At 41.4% G+C, this 15,476-nt stretch overlaps 1 protein-coding gene across 1 annotated transcript in view; it reads right to left on the bottom strand.

Moving 5' to 3' along the window:
• Positions 1–811: 811 nt before the first annotated feature.
• The window catches only part of TSEN2 (tRNA splicing endonuclease subunit 2), a 39,426-nt gene continuing 24,761 nt past the window's right edge, over positions 812–15,476 (bottom strand). The window contains exons 8-12 of the mRNA XM_090284192.1: positions 14,487–14,625; positions 9,895–9,931; positions 7,280–7,391; positions 6,109–6,198; positions 812–3,027 (exon numbers count right to left, since the gene is read on the bottom strand). Of these exons, the coding sequence (XP_090140318.1) occupies positions 2,968–3,027; positions 6,109–6,198; positions 7,280–7,391; positions 9,895–9,931; positions 14,487–14,625 (438 nt within the window). The 3' untranslated portion in view covers positions 812–2,967. The remainder of the gene's footprint in view (positions 3,028–6,108; positions 6,199–7,279; positions 7,392–9,894; positions 9,932–14,486; positions 14,626–15,476) is intronic.

The raw sequence follows: 15,476 nt of genomic DNA, 5'->3' as shown, positions 1-15,476 counted from the left end.
CTCCTGTGGAGGGTTTCACCACCTGTGTTCAAAAAGCCGTTGTGGAGTAAATAAGAACACAGGTGTCTGCCCCACCTCAACTCTCATTATCTGAATACTTACTGTAACAATGTGCAAAAAAATGTTACCCTCTATTGGTTATCCAATTAAAAGTTATGGATATGCAAGAGTGTGCAGCAAAATCATTCAAGTTGTGAGTCTGGACCAGAAAGAGGACACAGCACGCACTGCTGTCTTAGATGACCGATCCTTGCACTGTTTGGACGTGTGGTCTATTACATCATCTTCCTGACTATATTAAGTAAAAATGTCTCCTATGGAAGTGGAAAAGCCTGTGAAGAAAGTAGGTGAGTTTTAGAGGCCGAGGAAATACCCGTTAGAAAAAAGTTGGAAGTGACAGTGTATTGAGACAACTGATTATATAAGGAAGCAGTCCCCATTTCTGGCACCAGGGACTGGTTTTGTGGAAGACAATTTTTCCATGGATGGGGCTTTGAGGGGAGGGAGGACAGAAGGTGCAGCTCAGACCAGGGTGGGGTCTGGGAGACAGGAGCCAGACAGGAGGAGGGAGGTTGGGGACCCCTGATATAAGGGATATGATATTGGCCAAACAGATGTCTGCCTTTCTTTTTCACTAGGTTGACAACATATAACTTGTGAAAAATGTTGGTTCCACAAAGTTTTACAGTGTGCTTGACTGTAATGTGCTATTTTTATTGAAATTCTTGTGCGGCCCGTCAGCCTGATGCCACTGAATATGTGTTGGTACAGTAGATGGCTTTGAACGCCTTGGGAAAACTGGAAAGTAATGGAAGAGAGAGAGAATTTGGTGAAGGATTTCAGTTTTAAAGCAAGTATGGAGGGGTTGAGAGATTTAAGAAGCATGTAAGTCTGATGCTTTGAAGGGTGTGGGTGAAGCAACTTCCTCTCTCAGTGAGGCTGTAGTGTCTCTTCCCGTGAACTGCAGAATCTCCTACAGGTGGTTCTATCGCAGAGTAAATTTCCAATTTTGATGAATCTGAGCTTTATTTTGAAAACAAATGCCATCTGGAACATTTATTTCAGAAGATAAAAAAAAAGCACTAGGACTTAACACTTGAAAGATAAGCTAATATTGCTGTTAGCTGGAAACCAAAACCTTTGCTGATGCATCATTCCAGCTGCCCATGGCCCTCAGGTAATGCTGAAGAAAGCATGGCCTGCTACGTGCTGTTCAAATCTTATACGTAAATAATGAAAATCCTCATACAAGGTTTCTTGACTAAAGATGATGCTTTGGACGATCTTCCAGAGCTTTCAGTTACAAGTATCTGTGTGGTCTTTTGGCTTCTCTACATCTGTATTGTAGTCTTTTTACCAAGGAGTCACCACACCTTTGATGTATATTAGCTGATGATAAAGCATCTGAGGTGGAGTGTTGATAGGATAGTATTATACTTTGATGAAACATTCATGAAAGAGTGTTTACCATAAAGGATTCTAATGTATTGATTAGGCTTGCAAAGAAGCATCACGACAAATGATCAAGGAAAACGGAAGATCCACATCAAAGGTTTTGAGAAAGTGGTGATTCAAAGTGAAGTCTTTCACTTTGCTACGGAGCCTGGAGTAAGCAAAGTGAATGGTAAAAATGTTGAACTATTAGCATCACTAATGAAGAGCAAAGAATTTACTAAGAAGCTCTTTCAAATTGATGGTCATTTTTGGTCTGAGGCAGGGGAGCTCCATTATTGGAATGCCAAATCTTTAAAATGTAGAGCATGCAGACATAATGACTTTGATGGGAGAGAGCAGGATTATGACATGAACAGAACACAGCAGCACCACAGTAAACACGACTAAAAGCAGCATCTTAGACTGTCAGGAGCTCTAAGATCATGCAAGGGGATGCAAACAAGTGCCCATTTTTTTTTTGTTTTTTTTGTTTTTTTGTTTCAGCTTCCAAAGTTGTATCTTAACCATCTACTTTGGGAGTATTTAGTGCCAGGGAGAAGACTGCCCGCCAGTGTCTTAAATTTGGACAGTGGATGAGTCTCAGACATGTGTTCCCTCCCTTACTCCTGCACTGGCTCCCTTCTGCTCACTCACCTCAACCCCACACCCTCTGTCCATCTCCTTCTTCTTGCCTCCAAATACCATGCCTCAGGCAATTCTTCACTGGAATCTAACTAATTAAGAAAAGGTTTTGTTTATTGTGTTTACTAATTGTTAAATGCACTCATTATGTATCTTCATACATTATTTTACCACCTATTTTTACTTCATAACAAGTTCACTGAAGCAAGATGCAATTTTTATCTAATACTGCATACTATTGTTTATTCTACACAAACAGGCCTACCAATTAGTTCACTGACAGGTAGTGAGGTAATCAATGTTCTAAATGCTTTCTATGATTCAGAAATCCTTGTTAAATATTAAATGGATTTTTATGTGCTTGAATAATTGGTTGAAGTTCTTGGACAAGCAGAGACACGTTATTTTTTCCATTTAAAATAATGGGACAAATCTGCTTTCCAGCACTCTTTCAGGAACAGACTGGATGACGGTAACGAGATGCCTGTGTATAAAAGTGCTGCTTTGAAAACTGTAGAGTGCTGTATAAATGTAAACTATCATCACTTTAAGGTACCACAGAATTTCCCTGTTGCTCGACAAGTCTTCTTGTGACTCATCTATTCAACCTCCTCACTAGACAGATGATACAGAGTGAGGCCAGAGGTAAGGAGCTCAGGGTCAGTCACAGTCAGTGCCGACTCAAGGACAGAATCTGAAGTCCCAGCCCAGGGTTATTTTTCTCTCCTGTGTAATTTTATCTTTTAAAACAGTAACAGTTTTCTGGTTCTGGGAGCACAATGCCCTTTAAAACTTTTAAATTAATGGCCAATTACAATAAAAGGACTTGGCTTCCTTTAGGAGACTCAATAAATATTTGTTGGTAAAAATAAAAAATTTGAGGTAGAATTGTTAAAGTTCGTCTTGGTCACTCCTCTCTCGTGAAGAAACCCAACGGCTTAGAATCACCTCCTGTAACCAATCAAAAGAAAAAAGAAGACTTAATTTAAAAACTGAAATTAAAGAACATGCTAGGCATGTGACATAGGAGCTAAATTTCACAAAAAGCTGTCTATACAATGAGAATACCTGTTCCCATTCCTTGTAACTGAACATTTGGAGAAAATGTGAATGTAGCAATATCAACCTTACATGCAATCAGTATCCACCATAAACATGCAAAGATTTTAAAAGATAAACTTGCCTCAGCAGAGGTATTCTACTAGCACTTTCCAGGATTAGGAGTGCTAGTACAAAAGCTGGTCTTTAACATCAAAACCAAGTCTAGAGACTTCCGGCCAAGATGGAGGCCTAGTTGGACATGCTGCATCTCCCTCCACAACTAAGAAGGAATACAACTACCTCAAAACTAGAGACAACCAGCAATTCCAGAAAACTGAGCTGCATGGAAGTCCAATAAAGATATAAAGAAGAAATACTCATCCAGACAGGTAGGAGGAGTGGAGCTGGGGCGGAGAGGGCACAGTGTGGCGATAGCAGCAGCAGTGGTGGCAGCAGGCCAGCAGAAAGGGCAGTCACATGTTTTAAAAACCAGGCTGGGGCACCTGGGGAGCACTACCAGCACCATACCAGACCATGCAGCTCACGATTCCAATGCCGGGGAAAATAAAGCCTCATTGCTTCTGACTGTGTAAACCAGTGGGGGTTGGGGCGGAGGAAGAAACTGCTGGTCTCTCAGCAGAGTCCACTTGTTTTAAGGGCTCCCACGGTTCTAGAACGTCCCCAAACCCACCCACTCTGGGAACGACAACCAGGGCAGCAGCTAGAGGGGTGCCAGTACCATATGGGAAGCAGAAGAGCCTGGAAAAGGGGTGAGTGCAGAGCAAGCAGCATTGTTCCCTCTCTGACCCCTCCCCTACGTACAGCGCCACAACATGGTGAAACGAGTCATTCTGTACTGAAGAATACCTAAGGCTCTGCCCCTTATAACGTAACAGGTGTGACAGCTCTACCTAAGACACAGAGGCAAACAAACAAGAGAGCCTGTCAAGATGAGGAGACAGAGAAGTATGGCCCAAAAAAGGGAACGGATCAAGGTTTCAGTGATAGAACTAAGCAACAAGGAGATGGCCACCTTAACAGATGAGGAGATAGCCAACCTAACAAATGTACAGTTCAAAACACTGGTGTTAAAGATGCTCACAGGCTTGACAGATATGCTTAAGTATGGAAATACATAAGGGAAGAAGTGAAGGCTATGCTAAATGAAACAAAGGAAAATCCACATAAAACCAATGGTAAAGGGCAGGAAATTGGGGTTCATATAAATGATTTGGAACATAAGGAAGAAAAAAACAGTCAATCAGTACAGAAAGAGGAAACGAGAAATGAAAAAAATGAGGAGAGGTTTAGGAACCTCTGGGACAACTTTAAATGTGCCAACATCCGAATCATAGGGGTGACAGGAGAAGAGGAAGAGCAAGAAATCGAAAGCTTATGTGAAAAAATAATGAAGGAAAACTTCCCAAATTTGGTGAAGGAAATAGACATACAAGTCCATGAAGCACACAGAGTCCCAAACAAACGAGACCCAAAGAGGACCGCACCAAGACACAGCATAGTTAAAATGCCAATGGTTGAAGATAAAGAATTTTAAAAGTAGCAAGAGAAAAGCAGATAGTTACCTACAAAGGAATGCCTATAATACTCTCAGCTGATTTCTCAAAAGAAACTTTGCAGGCAAGAAGGGACAGGCAAGATGTATTGAATGTGATGAAAAGCAAGGACCTACAACCAAGACTACTCTATTCAGCAAATCCATCATTTAGAATGGAAGGGTAGGCATGAGTGAGAGGCAACCACACAGTGGGGGGGGGGGGGAAAGAATTGGAAGGGCAGATAAAGTGCTTCACAGACAAGGGAAAGCTAAAGGAGTTCATCAGCACCAAGCCATTATTATATGAAATGTTAAAGGGACTTATTTAAGAAAAAGATCAAAACTATGAACATTAAAATGACAACAAACACAACTATCAACAACTGAATCTAATAAATACAAACAAAATCCAACTAAGCAAACCAGAATGGGAACAGAATCATAGGTATGGGGATCATTTGGAGGGTTATCAGTTGGGATGGGGAAGGAGAAGAAATGGGGAAATGGTGCAGGGATTAAGAAGCATAATTGGTTGGTATAAAATAGGGGGGAGTTAAGAATAATATAGGAAAGGATGAAGCCAAAGGACTTATATGCATGACCCATGGACATGAACGAAGGGGGGTGGGATTGCTGGAGGGAAGTGGGGTACTGGGTGGAGGGGAGGAAAGGGAAAAGTAATTGGGACAATTCTAACAACATAATCAATACAATATACTTTTAAAAAGTTTTATCAAAAAAAGAAAACAACAACAAAACACCAAGAATGTGACAACATTGCTATATCCAGATCACACTGAGAGGGCAGAAGTAGATAGGGACTGGCATTTTATGAAAAGCTACCTAGTGGGAATGGCAGGACAAACTGAAGGGATAAGGCACTGTGGCCCTCAAGCAGGTCTGCAGTGGGATTGGGCAGTGAGACCAAGAAGGAAGGGTGCAATGTTAGAGAAAAACAAAGAGGTGCTGGATGTGGGGAAGGGACCAAAGGGATAGAAATACCAAACTCTGGGTGACTAGACAATGAACTTGGCAGCCCTGGCAGAGGAAAGCCTGCCAGGAAAACAAGGGGAAACTCAGCTTAACACAGAACCCCAGAAGCCAGATGAGAAGTTCAAGGAAGGAATGAGCCAACAGCAATATTTCTAGTCTCTGGGAATGAGACACAGAACAGGTCCTGGCTTGGCCAGGACGTCCCAGGCCATCTGGTAGAGCAGTTTAAGCTCACTGGTGAGGGCAGAAACCAGATCACATCGCAGGCAAGGAAGCAGCAGGAATTGAGGGGGAGTGAGAGTGGGCGTAGCAGGGAAGGGACTGAGAAGACTTTCTTTACCAAGGCAAGATGGATTTCATTTGTTTTCTTGGGAGCACACGTTCAAGAGGACACAATGCAAGGACCAGAATCTTTGGGATGAATTATCTCTGAATTTACGTACCTGAACTTTAATTCTTTTCATACATTCTGGTGACTCCATTTCTTTGTCAGTCATGGTAGAGGGCTTAATCAAATAGCACAGCATGAGTTCCTATTGAGAAATGAAAAACAATCTCCATATCCCACAAAATAAGAGTACACATGTGAGTGCATCAGCAGGCGATGCAGGCAGTCTCCATTCCCTCTCACTGTGTGCTCCTGAAAGCATCACAAAGCACATCAGTGTCCTCCTGGGAGCATCACAACTGGACTCACACTCTAGACTAAGCGCCTGCCAATTAGTCAGTGTTGACATGTCAAGAGAATGCAAATAAAGTAGATATACTGATTATAAAAATACAATAAAAAATATTAAATATATGTTATAAATCTCAAAAAGTGGGCATAAAAACACTAGAAACAGTAGAGACCCCCTATTTCTATAGGACAAAGCTACTTTCCATAGGCTAAAGCCTAAGCCACTTGACCTGCACTCAAGAGAGTCTCAGCACCCATCACACTTCCAGCAGCAGTGGGACAGAGTGGGGAGGGGGCCCACATTTTGCTTTAGTTAGCACATTACTGAATCACAGAGAACACACAAGGCTCTTATCCTTTATAACTTCCCTCCTATCTTAATGGCACAGGAAACAGAACACAGCCAGGAGTCAGCTGGCTCTGGGTTTGAATCCCAGTTCTGTATATGAGCTGCATGATCATGGGTTGCTCACTCACTCTGACCCTTTGGTTCCTCACTCTTAGGATGAGGATAATATATAGGTGGCGAGAAAATATGCAAAGTGTTTACTTATAAATATTAATTTCCTTCCTGCCTTTTTAAGAGAGCCGTGATTTTGTTAAGAAATGTGTCAATGTTTGGATTCCTTTGTGAATGTGTGGGTGAATTTTGAGCATGTGCTGGCCGTGCTTACCGAGGGCATCCCAGAGAGGAAAGGCAATGCCCACCGATGTCATTCACTATGGAAAACTTCGAAATTCAATTCCTGGAGCTTAGAACCAGTTGGTGGTGGGAGGGGACATGAGAGGAAGATAGGTTCTAGCCCAATCTTCCAGAACTTCACTGATAGGAACACTTTGAAGTATCTACAGATGACTTTTCTATTTCTACTACATTTAAGGAAAAAAACCCCAACCATTTAAGTGACAGGTCATGCCAGAGTTGATGCTGTTACCTTGGAGACATTCACTGAAACTCTGCTTAAGGTAGCCAGTGACTTCCAACTGAAAGGCCTTCGAAGACAGCCCTCAAAGTGGTCATCAACTAACTCAATAATGACAGAGTAACTGAAAAACACACATTTAAAAATAAAAAGCATGGAATCAACCTGTTTAAAAAGAATATTGTTTGTCCTGCGAAGAACAAAGCTACAGAAAAAAAAAAAATTTACATCATTTTATCCTAAATTCCCCTAGACTGTTACTGAGAAAATATTAATGAAAAACTCACACTGTTATAAATTATAGACAGATTTCAATACATATAGGAAATATTTCTCCCAATATAAAAGCTGAGAATTCACTCAACTATTTAGATATTAATACTCACTGATATTAAGATGAACAATGATTACATTGGTTAACTCAATGTTTCATATTAAAAGATACATTATCATAGCCTATTTATTATTTTATATATAGTATAACAATATTGGTGTTTAAGGCATGGACATATAGCACTTATCCTTATCAGGTACTGAAAATTAAAGTGAAGGCCAACAATTTCATGTCTTGGGACTTCCGGCCAAATGGAGGCATAGGTAGACATGCTTCATTGCCTCACACAACCGTAAGAAGGATCACAACTAACTACAAAACAAATACAACCAGAACTTCCAGAAAACTGAACTGTACAGAAGTCTGACAACCAAGGATGTAAAGAAGAAATACTCATCCAGATGAGTAGAGAAGTGGAGACAGAGCTAAGGTAGAGAAGTGGTGTGGTGGTGGCAAGGCGGCAAAACAGATGGCAGAACGAGAGGTTCCCACATTCACATGTGGCTGATAGAAGCCAGGAGGGACGCCTAGGGAGCGATCACAGCGCCAGACCAGACCGCTCAGCCCAGGGTTCCAGTGCTGGGAAAATAAAGCCTCATAGCTTTTGACTGTAAAAAGCAGTGGGGGTTGGGCTGGCAAAAGAAACTGCCCATTTCTCACGGAGTCCATTTAGAGGGCCCCCAGAGTCTTAGAACGTACCCAAACCCACCTACTCTGGGAACCACCTCCAGGGAAACAGGTAGAGGGGTGCCAGTCATATATAGGAAGTGGGCAAAGGGACTGGAAATGGGGCAAGCGCCAAGTAAGTGGCATGGTTCCCTCTCTGACCCCTCCTCCATATACAGCACCACAAAGTGGTAAAAGGGGTTGCCCTGCCCTGGCAAATACCTAAGGCTCCACCCCTTACAATGTGACAGATGTGCCAAGACAGTCAAAGCAGCTCTACCTAACACACAGAAACAAACACAGGGAGGGTGCCAAAATGAAGAGACAAAGAATTATGGCCCAGATGAAAGAACAGAACAAAACTCCAGAAAAAGAACTAAGTGAAATGGAGACAGCCAACCTATCAGATGCAGAGATAAAAATACTGGTGATAAGGATACTCAGACAGCTCACTGAGTATGGCAAAAGCATAAGAGAATAAATGAAGGCCACACTAAGTGAAATAAAGAAAAACATACAGGGAACCAATAGTGAAGGGAACGACACTGAGGTTCAAATCAATGATTTAGAACATAAGGAAAAAATAAACATTCAACCACAACAGAAGGAAGAAACAAGAATTCAGAAAAACAAAGAGAATAAGATGACTCTGAGACATCTCCTAAAGTGCCAACATCTGGGTCATAGGGATGCCAGAAGGAGAAGAGGAAGAGCAAGAAACTGAAAACTTATTTGAAAAAAGAGTGAAAAAAAACTTCCCTAATGTGGTGAAGGAAATAGCCATGCAAGTCCAAGAAGCACTGGGAGTCCCAAATAGTTGAACCCAAAGAGGACCACACCAAGACACATTATAATTAAAATGCCAAAGGTTCAATATAAAGAGAGAATCTTAAAAGTAATCAAGAGAAAAGCAGAGAGATACCCACAAAGAAGTTCCAATAAGACTGTCAGCTGATTTTTCAAAAGAAGCTTTGCAGGCAAGAAGGGACTGGCAAGAAGTATTCAAAGTGATGAAAAGCAAGGATCTACAAGCAAGATTACTCTTATCCAGCAAAGCTACCATTTAGAATGGAAGGGCAGATAAAGTGCTTCCCAGACATAGTAAAGATAAAGGAGTTCATCATCACCAAGCTATTATTATATGTAATGTTAAAAGGACTTATTTAAGAAAAAGAAGTTCAAAACTATGAACAGTAAAATGACAGCACACTCATTACTATCAACAACTGAAGCTGGAAAAACAAAAACAAAAACAAACTAAGCAAATAACCAGAACAGGAACAGAACCATAGATATGGGGATCATTTGGAGGGTTATCAGCTGGGAAGGGGAAAGGGGAGGAGGGAAGAGGTACAGGGATTAAGAAGCGTAAATGGTAGGTACAAACTAGACAGGGGGATGTTAAGAATAGTAAAGGAAAGGGAGAAGCCAAAGAACTCATATGCATGACCCATGGACATGAACTAAGATGGGGGATTGCTGGAGGGAAGGCAGGTACCGGGTGGAGGGGTGCAAAGGGAAAAAAATTGGGACAACTGTAATAGCATAATCAATAAAATCTACTTTAAAAATAAAAGAAATTTCATGTCCCTTTAAGCCATTAACTTATTTAAAAATCACTCCAAACCTTGCATGGTAAAATGGAGGTCCTTTTCGATAGAGCACTGCAAAGAAAAAGAAAGAAAATGTATAACCATCCGAAACCAAAATCTTATTTTATTACTTAAGTGTTTACTTCTCCACAACAGACATAAACACCCAATTATCTTTATGAAGGAAATCTGCAACCTTCCCTGTAGTCTATTTTTAAAACCCAAACTGTTTATCCCCTTGGAACAAAATGTAATTAGTAAAGCAAATCTGTTGCTAAGACTCATCCTGACACCCTCCTCTCTCCCCTACCCCACAAATGAATTACAAAGTCAAATACAAATTCTTTTCTTGCTTCTTATCTTATACTCTCTGGAGAGAGAGCTTGAAAATGTATCAAGAATGTGAAGTTTGACAATTTGTTATTCATGTTGAATCAATGTAATTTAAAGTGTCTGAGCTAATCTGGCCAGCTACTGATTTAGGTGCTGGTTCTGGTGCTGGAGATGAGCAAGGCTCATGCCTATTTTTAAGAAAGTCAAGTAGGAGAAAAAAAAAATCACATAACCAAACATGCCACTCAGAGCTTGGTCTGTTCTACTACAGCTGTCCCTCCCTTAGGCATGAAGGATATGTTCCAAGGCCCCCAGTAGATGCCTAAAACTGGATAGTACCAAACTCCTATATATATCATACATATCTATATTAGTTTAATTTATAAATTAGGCACAGTAAGAGATTAACAACATTAACTAATAATAAAATAGAATAATTAGAACAATATATTATAATAATAGTTATGTGAATGGCTTTGGGCCATTTATTTTATTTTATTTTTATTAAGAAAATGTTTTTAAAGTATATTTTGGGCCATTATTAAGATAAAATAAGTGTTACTTGAACACAAGCACTGCAATACCCCCAACAGCCGAGCCTAGATGGCTACTAAGTGCCTAACGGATGGGCCTCATCTACCGCATAGACACTGGACAAAGGGGTGATTCACGTCTTGGGTAGGATGGAGCACGACAGTGAGACACTTCATCCTGCTACTCAGAATGAAGCACAATTTAAAACTTATGAATTGTTTATATCTGGACTTTCCCATTTAATATTTTCTGACTGACGTTGACATGTAACTGAAACCGAGAAAAGTTAAAGTCGGATAGTGGGGGACTAGCGGTAATTCAATCTGTGGAGATCAAGAGCTGCCACGGAAAGCGTGGGCCAGGGACTCTGCTATGCAGACCCTGGAACTGCACAGTCGGTGGCAGGGAGGTGAACACTACATGCCCCAGAGGAGTATGAAGATTAAATAAGATGAGAGGGGAAAAGCACCAAGGCAAGGTGCCTGGTCGTCAAAGGAGCCAGCAGCCATGGGAGCTTTTGGGTGGGGAATGTAAAGAAAGGTTCCCCCGCCCCCTTGGTTTCTAGTCTTGATTTCACCAGTGGGTGATCAAGGTAAACTAGCTTGGCAGCTGCACTTGAGATCCGTATCACTTGTTCCAAATACGGCTCCTGGAATGAAATTTGATTGACAATATTTACTCAAGGAAGAGTTTCCCTGATAAGATAGGAGTTTCATAACGGCCCTTTGTCATGAGTCATTAGCTCTGTAAGCAGAAACAACTGTTAAGTGAATGTTCTGGATTTAACCTGTGTTGGCAGTTCTAAGGTACATGTGATCAGGTCACTAGCCTTCAAAACTAAAATAATACCGTCAAAAACCAGTGGCACTGAACAGCTGCACCTGGAGACAGGGTAAAGTTTAGGGAGCCGTTCCTCCCACCGCAGGCTAGCACTGCTTGTGAACCTTTGCTACAGGGAGAACTGTGAAGACACCCTTCATGTGGCTGCTGGGCCACAGATCTGGTCTCATATTAATTATACAAGCATCCTGAAGTGCATGATATGCTCCAGCTGTGGCAAAGGCCTCTGGGGAGTTGGGAAATAGCGTTTGATTTCTTTTCTTCCTTTTTAGAAAATCTGTCTGCTTGTCTGTTCTTTCATTCATCTTTATGAGGCAGTTTATTTTTAAATTGAGAGAGTTCTCTCAACATCCACAAATATGGCCTGAATATTGAAAACACATGAGATGAGGAATGGTTAGGAGGCACTCAGCAAAGGCCCCATTGCCCTACTACTAATTTTAAAAAATGGTTATTTTATAAAGAAGGTATTGTTAGCCATGTTATATGATGACCAAACAAAAGCCCGAGGGACGAAGAAACTTGCCTGAGGTCACACACATCACACACTTCACAGATATAAAGATTAAATAAGAAGTGGAGCCTGTGAGCCCAAGGAGTCCTCTTCCCATCACCCCACACCACTTCTTAATGCATCACGGCAGCCTATCCATGGGAAAATTCTACTCAAATTTCACCAGAAGACCTGCCAAGCATTTACACTGAGTGGCTATTCTTACAGGAACATGAAGAGGAAAAAAGGACAGGAACTCAGTAAAGAAAAATGAAACAGACACATCACTTATTTAAGCAATGTGACCTATGGCCAACACGATTATCTGGAAACCTAGCAAACTAATTGCAAGCCGACCCTGATCATTTGTGTGGTAACTCTGAGTTAGGACAGCTGTACCTGAAATCCAAGCATGGAAGAAACAAAATAAACCATTTATCTTAGAAAGATGGGTGATCCCTAACATTTATTTTAAATTGCTGACCCTCTTTGAGAATTTCATAAAAGCTATGGACTCTTGACCCAGAAAACACATCAATTGACAAACACAATATTCAGAATAAATTTCAGGGGGTGCAAGGGGCTGGACCCCTGAAGATCACCCTATGAATCTAGGTTAAGTGCACTCAACTTCAGAGCACTTAAAAGATTTAAAAGGTTGAATTGGCTTTCTTTGGGTATTTAAAAGGCTCAGAAACATATGAAACAAGTATATGACAGAGCTCAAAAGATCTCAAGGGCCATGACTTCTTAGAAACCCTCTCAAATATTTTGAAATTTTTGTTTCAACCTCATTAACAATTCTGAAAAGCATCCAGGAAGCAACCTCACTTGGCAGATAAGGAAAATAAGTGTTGGGACTTACTGAAGGAGATACTAGTGCCGATCATGTTCACTCACCCACACCTGTGCTCTCAGTGCCAGTTACATTAGTGATGACTCCACGCTTGTATCTCAACGCTCTCCTGTGCTCCAGAACTGCCGGTTTTCACAGTGTCTCCAGTGGACTTACTTAATATGTCCAAAACATGAAGCCAAATATCTAGGCATTATCCCTGATTCCTTTCTTATTCACAAACCTCACATCCATCCCATCTGCAGGGCTGGTTGAACTCAGCTTCCTCATTCAGTCACTCTCCTTCCATTTTTGCCCTCCTGCCGTCTATGAGTAAGACAGCAGATAGAGGGTCCTATTATATTAAGTCATTAAACTTAAATCACTGCCTTGCTCCAAATCTCCCCGGACGTCAATCAGAAGAATAACAATCAAAGTCTCTACGAGGCCCTATGTGACCTTGCCCTAACCTAATGCTCAGACATTACCTCATGTCCCTTTGCCCTGGATCTCTTAAGTTCTAGACACACTGTCCTTCTGTTGTTCCTGATATCTGCTGAGCTTGTTTCTGCCTCAGGGCCTTTGTACTTCCTGTTCATGTTGCCTGTGTGTTCTTCCCCAAATTCTCAAGTGACCTGCTTTCTCACTGTGGTCACGTATTTTCAGAGAGTGCTTTCCTGACCACCCTTACTAACTTCCTGTACTCTCTATCCTTTACTCTGCACTATTTTTCTTACAGTACTTATCAGCACCTGAAATTACATTATGTATATATTTGCTTGTTGGCTTGCCTCCCTCCCCCCTCCCCCAAAAGTAAGTTGCTCCATCAGGGTGACTTTCTGTTTGTCTTGTTCACCTCTGTAATCTTGGCACCTAAAAAGGCCTGGCCCACAGGAGATCCTCGGTGATTCTCTGTTGACTGAAGTGCTCACCTGGCTTGGATTCCTCACTTAATAAGAGCAGTGGAGAAAGAAATGTGTAGAAATTTCTAAGAGTCTGGGCTCCAAAATTCAAAGTCCAGCTCTTAAAGTTACTGGCCCTGAAAACTGTTAGAGGCAAATGAACCATTCTCCCCAAACTTCAATCTCCCTCTCAGAAAAATGATGATAACAAGTATCCATTGCACAGGACTGCTGTAAGGATTAAATGAGGTACTGAATGTAAAACAGTACAATGCCTGGCACATAGTAAAAGACAGCTGTAATTATTGTTACAATGATTATTCTCATTTGCCAGATGAGGCAGTTGAGGCCCAGAAGACAAGGGACTGCCCTATATCACATGATCACATGGCTAATGAGAGGTGGGGGTAGGAGGTGCCACAGAACTCTTTTCTAAGATTACAGAGCAGATGAGAGGAAAAGCCCGACTGGAGGCTGCAGGCTGCTACTCCTGGGCATTTCTCCTAGATTGCCTTTCACTCTTTCTGGACATACCCTAAACCCAATCCAAATATCCAATATTCTTATCTATGCCAGAAGGAAGAACCTATTAGAAAAGGTCAGCAACAGTATATATAACCAATCTGATTTTCATCCTAGGATCTGATGCAAACCCTGGCTCTCACACCTACCAAGCCACGAATTACTTACATAAATCGGTTCCATACTTAAGTCCCACTTTGGGCACCCAGCCCTTGCTTCGGAAGTAATGGTATGCCATGTAGGTAGTCCTGAATGTAGGCTGAACTATGGTGAAAACTTGCCAGAGTTTCACAATCGTTAAAGGCTCCTAAAGTTATTGAATAAAAAAAGGGCATTATTATGTACTTATCATTCAGCCAGTGTGAATCAAGGTCTGCAAGTGTGAAGCTGAAGCAGTGAATAAAACAAACACTGGTAACCATGAAACAGGGACTTAGCCAGATCTAGACCTGTGCTGTCCAATGATGTGCCTGAACTGAGGTGTGCTGCAAGTGTAAAACACACATGGAATTTCAAAAGCTTAATGTAAACATAAATAAATAAACTATCTCAATAATTCTGGATATGTTTTGTTAAATAAACCATGTACTAATCATACATTAATTTCACTTGAACTTTTTTCTATGATTTTATTTATTTTTATAGAGAGGGGAAGAGAGGGAGAAAGAGAAAGAGAAACATCAATCGGTTGCCTCTTGTACGCACCCTGTGTGTGGACTGAACCCGCAACCCAGGCATGTGCCCTGACCAGGAATTGAAACAGTGACCTTGCACTTTGCGGGATGATGCCCAACCAACTGAGCCACACTGGTCAGGGCACTGCCTAACTTTTTTAAAAAACCTTTTTAATGTGGCTACCAGAAAATTTTAGATTATACAGGTGGCTCCTGTCTGAGGCTGCCCTGAATGACATTTGAGATGAGGTGGAAGTAGCCAAGTGAAAGGGAGTGGTGGAGGGTCCAGGAGGAGGTGGTGATGGTGGCTGGGGAAGAACATTCCAGGCAGAGGAATGAGTGCAGGCTGGGATGCTCCAATGTAACAAGTCCACGAGGGCAGCATGTTCCAAAAGACTCTCGAGAGTAGCTACTGCATGTCAGAAAAGCCACACCTAATTTTGTAAAAAGCTTTTTAAAAATGCTTCATTTAGTTTTTGAAATT

Source organism: Furipterus horrens, unplaced genomic scaffold, assembly GCF_987537825.1.
Source record: "Furipterus horrens unplaced genomic scaffold, mFurHor1.1.pri manual_scaffold_7, whole genome shotgun sequence".
Classification (NCBI taxonomy): domain Eukaryota; kingdom Metazoa; phylum Chordata; class Mammalia; order Chiroptera; family Furipteridae; genus Furipterus; species Furipterus horrens.
Note: the sequence above shows the minus strand (reverse complement) of the source record. Positions and strands in the feature narration are given on the sequence as shown.